This window comes from Dermacentor variabilis, chromosome 3 (genome assembly GCF_050947875.1).
Source record: "Dermacentor variabilis isolate Ectoservices chromosome 3, ASM5094787v1, whole genome shotgun sequence".
NCBI lineage: Eukaryota > Metazoa > Arthropoda > Arachnida > Ixodida > Ixodidae > Dermacentor > Dermacentor variabilis.
The window spans coordinates 95,215,050-95,223,239 of record NC_134570.1 but is presented as its reverse complement, the minus strand read 5'-3'; the positions used below and the strand labels follow the sequence as shown (position 1 = coordinate 95,223,239).

Sequence of the window (8,190 nt, the reverse complement as noted above, 5' to 3'; positions counted from 1 at the left end):
AGAGCAGCGCCTATTGCGCATGGGCCTTCCTCTCTTGGTCAATAACACTTTGCCTTTTGGGGCAAGTACGCTCAGTCGATCCTGAAAGGAAATGTGCCAAATTGTGCATGAGTACGTCATTGCTACTGAGAGACAATCACATTAAACACCTTTTCCTCATTAGTAACGCTGAATCGCGTTACTTTCTTATATAATATAGCAACTACGTCAAAATTGGCATGAGTACTATCAACAAAAAAACAGAAAAATAATTTATAATCACTAATAATTAAATATAGATATTACACATCACTAACCTAACAGGAAGCAAGAAATTCATATCATGTTTCCTTTGAGAACCATGGCCAATCCCCCACCCTCGTGGACACGTGCCCCAATCTTGAAGAAAGAAGAAGAAGAAGGAGAAGCTCGTAACCACTTCTGGCTGATCCCGTTTTTATTTGACGAGAATGCAGCCCGTCCAAAGGGAACCCGAGTGGAACTGCGAGGCCGAGCGTTCCGGCGTCATCCCTCCGGCGACCCGGCCTCTCCACAGCGGATGGAGGCCTCCGCTGACGTGGACTGAACCGCCACACGATTCGCGTTTCCTGTCTGATGGTCCGTGGCCGGCAGCAGCTCTAGCACCGGATCGCAGCTATCCCGGTTACTACTACGAAGGCAGCGCCGAGCCCGTTTCCGAGCAGTCGCTGGAGCCCGAAGCTGCGACGGAGCCCTGGAAGCACGGAAGCCCCGAGTGCCTGAGCTTCGTCGTCGGCGTCGCTTTCGCGGCGCTCCTCTTGGGCATCGGTCTTCTCGTCGTCCACAGCTCGCTGTCGCCGCTCGACGTCGGCCCGGACGTCGAGGAGGATGCCGGGAAGCGGCGGCTGGGCGTGGCGCCCAGCACAGTCGGCGAGCGTCTCATTCCGCGGAGGATTGGGCACACGGACATGGACGAACACGGCAACAGGAAAAGGACGATACGCAATCGCGCGCGGATCCAAGTCGCGGGCCGGGCGGCGAGCGGAGGGGCAGCGCGACCACGGCGGACGAGCGCGAAGACGAGCCCCGAGACGACGACACCTGCCACGACGGTGACCACGACTCGGGGCGAAGACGACGCACAACCGAGACGCGTAAGTTTGTCCTCTTCGTGGGGTAATTCTCATTCAGGGTTTTTCACTTAACTTGAGCCAAACATAAAATGTATGCAAATGCTACGTAGTTGGGTAGAACCAAGGTAACGTTGTTTGCCAGCGCTTGGAAATACTCCGAATATTTTTTTTTGCAAGACGCCCAAATAGATCGTTAGTCTTAAGCAACTTCTCAATTATTATAATTATATGAAAGTAAAGCAACATGAAAAATTCCCGGTACATTTTTTGTTGCTGAAGACGTCCTAATAAGTGTTTTTCCTAGCGCGAAGTAAGTCCGCGAATACCCGCGAAAAGCCGCGAACGGCCAGTCGCGCGGTAATTTTGCGCGTATTCGCGGGCTTCTTTTACGCTCGGTAAAACACTTTTATGTAGCACGTATTAGGCAACAGGAAGCTGTATGCAGAGTTTTTTTTTATGTTCTGCAAGTTTCTCATTAACGCTTTTCATCTAATAAAGTTATGCAAAAGTTGAATAAATAATTAAGGCTAATTATGCAATTAGGCAGAATGCTAAAAATCAATCAGAATGCTAAAACCGACGGAAGAATATTACCTTGGTTCGGTCCAGCTAAGTGGTATTTGCATATTTTTAACGTTTGGCTGAAGTTACGTGAAACACCCTGTAGTTATGAGAATCGCGAGAAGCGTTCATCGGGTACTGCTGGCACAAAACGAGCCACCAGCGCTACGAAAGAAGCAAGGACGAGCTACTGTGTGCTACTAATGCGCAGTATCAACCACATATCTTTCCTGGGAAATCCTAATCCTTTCTCTTTTCTTTCATTTTTTTTAAAATCTACCTGTAGGAGATGGCTTTTTAGGACAATTTCTGAAAAAGGTGGAAATTGCTCATTTAAGATAGCGCAATATTCAGCTAGGTAAATGCACGTTTATTAATTAATGTTTTATTTTATTATTTTGCTTTAGGACACAGATTACAAAGAGTAGCAGCACATTTGGCATATTCGTCTAAAAAGAATATATTAAAGCTGCTCCGGCTTTCCACTGAAGATTGTCTCGAGCTGCTAGAGGACAGCATTTGGCAAGTGTTATTGGAACGTCAATGAATTTCTTAGCCCATATTAGGGACGAATATATTGTTAGTAGTTCTGTAGTCGTAGGATTTATGCTCAACAGACATCGCCTTGCCAACTGATAGGATTAAATTTCGTAATGTCACGTGTCCTAGTGTCAATAAATATAACGTTAACTAGTCAATGCCTGTAATGACTGCAGTGAAGACTGTAGCAAAGATGAATTCCGATCGAACTGGGTTGTCGCGGTGCCGCCACGTTGTCGCGCAATCCCGGTGACCGGAAGGAGCGGTGGCTACCATCACGGCAGTCCCTGGTATAAGAGATGCGTGTGGACCGGTCATCTCGTGGTAACGTATCACATTGGCATATCACGTATCACACGACGCTAAAGCTGTAACAATCCACAACTGCGACCGAGTGCGCTCGACCACCACGCTTCATGTTCTGCGTTAAGGCAAAGTTATTTCTCTCAAACAGTGTATATACGTACATGTCCCGATTGGTCGCTCCGAGGAACCTACGTCACTGCAGTATTCGTGCATTTGATTTTTTTTTATTTTTTAATAGTTCAGCTTTGCGAAAGTGGCGCCCGCGATATGCTGCCGGGTGTGGAGCAGGCAAATAAATTTTCGGTATAACAGGGTATATTTATTGCACGAACGTGAGCCCAATGCGCGAAGATCCCCGATGCAAAAGTGTCTTTCTACGCATAAAGACGAAAATAAGACTGTACCTGCCGCTACGAGTACGCCGGGCAATTCCAGTAACAGTGCCGTTGCCACATTTAAAGTCTGCGGCTATATGTGATACGATGATACTTCGCGGGCATAGGCACTGATACATGCCACGCGCTCCTGCATCGCAGGCCGCCACAGACGAGTCCTGCAGCCGTCACGTGTACACGCACTGCGGGCGGCCAAAGTCGGAGTTCTACTACAGCGCCGACCAGCGAGCCTGCGTCCCGGCGGCCGCGGACACCGTGCACGTGTGTAACCGCGGCTCCAACCGGTTTCTCAGCTTGGAGAGCTGCCTCACCAGCTGCGTCAACGGTCGCCGCGTGTCGGACCGGTGCTACGAAAGCACGCTGTTCTTTCCCTGCGCCCGGTGAGCTGGAGGCTCATTGCGAGTGTACCGCGTGTTCTTTGTTTGCCGAGTCTGACAACGTTTTAAAGCGAAGCTCTCCTTGCCTACTCTACGGCGTTTGGTGTGTCTTCGTTCACTGTCTCAGCGGATAGACTTGTCCGATCCCTAATTCTGTGTAACCGATTGCGGTTACTCGGCGAGCTGATGCAGGCACCAATGCACGAGATGGGTCCTCACAAACGTTTAGGTGCAAATTGTAATGCGAGCCGGTACTGGACCTAGTGCAGTCAGAGACGTGGGTGGGTCTATTCTGATATTTCTATCCCATTGCGGCCTAGCAGGTCTAGCATGTGGACCGAGCTTTCACGCCTCTTCAGATTTGCCGCGGCGTCTTATACCAAGTAAGCGTATTTCGGGGAAATATACACATGAGGTGCGTATAGGGAAATCACGAAGGACACCATATATCACCTTTGATTGGAGTACTTCGGAGATGGAGCGCTTGAGCAGTTGTTTGCACGTGATAAAAGGTGTTACTATACTTAGTTCATTGCGACCCTAAGCAACAATAACTAATGTATTGAGAGGAAAGTGTTAATAGTTGTAGTTTACATGGGTTGTAGGTGTATTAAACTGAAGCGTTACTCTTCGTACTACTTTGTACAGGCGGCCCTACTTGCAATTTCGCCTGCATCTAGAGATAAACAGCTTCTCAGTACTGACAGTGTCATTGAAGACGTCGTGACGCTTCATGTCCACCGATTCCCGCAGTGCTTGGGAACCGCTTAATTTTACTTGACTTTTAAAAAAAAACAAATGCAAGAAAAGAACGTAAGCATAGATTTTCCTGGGTAGCAAATAGCAACAATGCTTCCCATCACAACCTTCTCCATCGGGGTGGCTCAATGACATTAGCATCCTGCTGCTCAGAAGGAAGTCGCGGTTTCGATGAATATGGCAGTGACACCCGCATTACAAAAAGGGAAGAAAGTAAGAACGCTCGGGCACAGAAATTTTTGGTGATGTAAAAAAGAAAGAAAAAGAAAGCGACAAGAACAAAAAATCCCGGCCAGTACATGTCGATTTGGTCTGTAAATCCACAGACTTCAGTGATCATACCCGAAAGAACAAAGTCAGCTTTGATAGAGTGTACCGGAGAACGAGATTCATCAGTGCTGGACATCTGGACCTGCATTTACAAAGCAGTTTATAGGTTTGTAAGGTTCCTTCTTAAGGCTTGGCGCCAGCAAGCCCTCATGGCCGTGCCTTTTTTTTATTTTTACTTATTTATTTACTCTATATACTGCAGAGGTAATGCTACGGCTAAAGTATGAGTGCGGAAATGTTACGCAATATCAGTAGAACATAACGAAGCAAATTCAAGGAAATAATTAAACCAAGTGTTGTTAAAAAGTAAAGACATACACGTAAAGACATACAAGAGTAAAGACATACAAAGAGAACATTAATACAGATGAAGCGATTGACTTGTTAGCAAGTTGTTCGCCAGTGACAACTAAAAACTCGTTCAATGGTAAGGAACGAATGTTACTGGGCAGAGTTCTATTACGCTTGGGAAAAGAAAACTTTATTTGAATATGCTCGTAAGCGCAAAAACATGTTCAACGCGTAGGAACTGCGTGTACAACTTTCCTTTGTAAAAGTGATATGGTTACAGTCACAAAGGCAAGAGGTGAAGTTATTTATTGTAGATAAAGATATCAGAGTTTCGTTGTGATAATGCCAAAGAAGTGGTTCCATGTTCAGTGATTGTAGAGCTTGTGTAGGCGAGAAGCTGCGGCTGTAATTTTGGCGAATGAAACGAATTGGTTTTCTTGGCAAATTTCCGAGTGATGTTACTGCACAGTGTTTGTATGGCACCAAACTAGGGGCCCATATTCAAGAACGGGGCGAATTGGCGTTTTATATAAGAGCAGATTAGTGTCACAAGGGTCTTGGTTAAAGTGCGGTGCAAATACCCTAGTTGTTTTAGTGATTTTCCGTCTACATATTCGATGTGTTTAGACGAAAGAAAGATGTTCTGTTAGAAGAACGCCTAAATATTTATATTAGGATACTCTTTTAAGCATCAACGCCGTTCACAGAGTGGTCAAAAGGAAAGGACTCCGTCAGCTAGTAGGTGAAATCACGGCTGTTTTACTGCGGTTGATGTTCACTTTCCATATTTTGGAGGACAAGATTGTAATGGTCATCAATCACATAAAGGTTTCATAGAGTAGAAATCATCTACATAAAGCCTAAATTTAAAGGTGGTGCTACAAGGTAGGTTGTTAATCTACATTGAGAATAATAAAGGACCTAATACGATTCCCTGAGAAACACAGGACCCGATGGCAACAGGGGACGAATCTATTGAAGTAAACAAACAGATGATTCAAAAGGTACAGAGCGACTGGGACGAAGACAAAGAAACACAAACCACAACACAAGCGCTGACTAACAACTGGTTTTATTTGCACCGCTACCGGCCTACTTAAGCACAAAAATGCTTTCCATGTAGCATCGCAGTTAGCAGAGCTATGTTCACACATAATCAACAAAAACAAGACAGCGCAAACATATAAGAACACGTCACTAAATCCATAGAAACAGTAAGAATAAGATATTGTCATCGAACATATTCTACTATCGCCACGTATCACAATGCTTCAGCCTAAGGCGAAGTCCCTATTTCAGCGTAGTGGTTGCCCACAGTGCATGCTAATTAAATGAGTAGGTTAAGTTTGCAGACAAACCAGAGCCAGCGCGGAGGCCCCGACGCCTTCCTCATTCGGTTCCTTCGCGGCTTCAGACTGACGCCGCCGATTTCACGAGCTGGCCAGTTAAACTTGCGCGTAGAAGGATAGCGTTGAAAGGTTTGCCGCGCGGCTAAAGCTCTTCGGACGATGCTCAAACATTACGCAAAAACCAAATATTTACGGAACGTTGTAGGCGCGGCAACTGCTTCTGGGCAGTAGTAATGAGCGCCTTCGCAGCTGTAATGCGGTGCGCACACAAGCTGCTCAGCAGGAACGCTCTTGTTTGTGCTCATCACGCTTATGCCCGCAGCGGAAGCTAGAACGCGGCCCTGGCTCTGCTGCAGAGCCGATCGAGCGGTGCGTTCAGTTGGCTTCTTCGATTTCGAAGCCAAATGCATTGTGCGTCTGTCGCGTATCTGAAGATCGCCGCCACCCGCGGGCCGTGCACGCATGCACCGTCGATACCGTTACAGCAGGACGGCGCGAAACCATACGGTGCGTCCGTATAACGCAATAAAGCAAAGAGAGAAATATATATATATATATATATATATATATATATATATATATATATATATATATATATATATATATATATGATAAAGTAACAGCACTGAAACATGTGCCTTAGTGTATATTAACATTCGCTACCTAAATAAAAGCAGTACCACTCCTAAAATTATACACGCCTCATTCCTCTCCCGTTACATTTTACGTAGGCAAGACGTGCTGGACGTGCCCTGGTATTTTGACGGGAAGAGGTGCGCCGCATGGACCTTCCCGCAGGGCACCTGCTTGCCTGTGGGCTCGCCGGGGCGTCTTCAGGAGCTCGGAAGAGTGTCGCCGGCGCTGCGTGCTCCGTACGGAGCCGGAGTGCGACGAGACGCCGCCCGCGCAGGCGTGCTCGCCTCGGCAGCTGAGACACCCTTATTTCGCGGATATGCAGGCACGCGGTGGCGCTCGCTGCGTGAACGCGTCTCGACGCACGCTCGAGTCGCGCCGATGCCTCGTCGGCTCCAACCAGTTCGCCTCACTCGCCGCCTACCGCAAAGCTTGCGTCGGGAATTAGCAGGCTTGCATCTTGCGCGCCGAGTGCCAAGCTTTGCCTGCAATTGAGGCAGATTTTACGCGTAATGATAATTAAATTCAGAGTGTGTGTCGAATCAGCCGTCTCTTTTCGATTAGTGTTACGTAGTCGACGAAATCCTACGGTGCGGGTGAGGATGCGCCCTTCGCCTAAGAAAAGGAGGAATAGAATGTCTTGCTATATAGTCGGCTCATGATGAATGCCACATACAGCGCTGTACGTGTTTGTTTGTCACTATGTGTTACTGCTGCGTGCTGCAATGTATTAATAGGATCGAGGCAGGACAAGTTGTATTCGTCATTTATTCCTCTTTCCTGACATCCGAAGGCAGAAAAGCTGCTGTGAAATTGTGCTACCGCGGCTGGTATGGAATGCGCGTCTCGCGTAAACGGAAGAGATGCGCTGCAGACCGACCGTGTTAACGCTTGCAACCAGTTAAGGACTGGCGAAACCTTGTGAAAAGTGTCCTTGCAGTTTTCGGAGGTCACGGGGATACGATTTTGTTTTTCTGCGAGTATAACTCGCAGTGCAAGACTCGTCTATATGTAGAAATGCTGCTCAACAGCCGCGAATATTTCACGCTTAATGCAGCAGTACAGTTATCTACTTTTTCGGTTCGCCTTCCCATGCATTTCTGTTAGGGGAAAAGAAAAAGGACTCTTAGTGCCGCTCACACGAGTCGGCAAAGAAGACCAAAAAAAGTATCTGCTTACTGTCTTTGTCAAGCCACCTACAAATTCATGTTGCTGAGCTAGCTGCAACTCGGTAGCGGCAAAACAATTAGAAAGGCACGTCAGCATAGCCTTTCGAACTAGTTTTCAACATTTACGTTCAATCGTACAGGAAAGATGCATAAGTTGTTCGATAAATTTGGTGACTGGTGCTTTAAATTCTTTTGTTCTGTAAGTTCATATTCCACACATCTATATGATTTTATATATGCTCTCCCGTAAGTGAAATTTACACGTCCCAACATCTATAACATGGCGAGATGATAACAGTCAATTCACGGTTTAACGCCTGCTTAAACATCACCTCAAATGCATTTTTACGCCTGGTTCCATGTCTTGTTCCGAGTCAATGCAATGTCAT

At 46.7% G+C, this 8,190-nt stretch overlaps 1 protein-coding gene across 1 annotated transcript; it reads left to right on the top strand.

Annotated features, from left to right (window-relative positions):
- The first annotated feature begins 423 nt into the window (after positions 1-423).
- On the top strand, positions 424-7,254 carry LOC142574057 (uncharacterized). Its single transcript, XM_075683233.1, has 3 exons — positions 424-1,112; positions 3,035-3,273; positions 6,731-7,254. Exons 1-3 carry the CDS (start codon positions 450-452, stop codon positions 7,125-7,127), a joined length of 1,299 nt encoding a protein of 432 aa, XP_075539348.1. The 5' UTR covers positions 424-449; the 3' UTR covers positions 7,128-7,254.
- Positions 7,255-8,190: the final 936 nt, after the last annotated feature.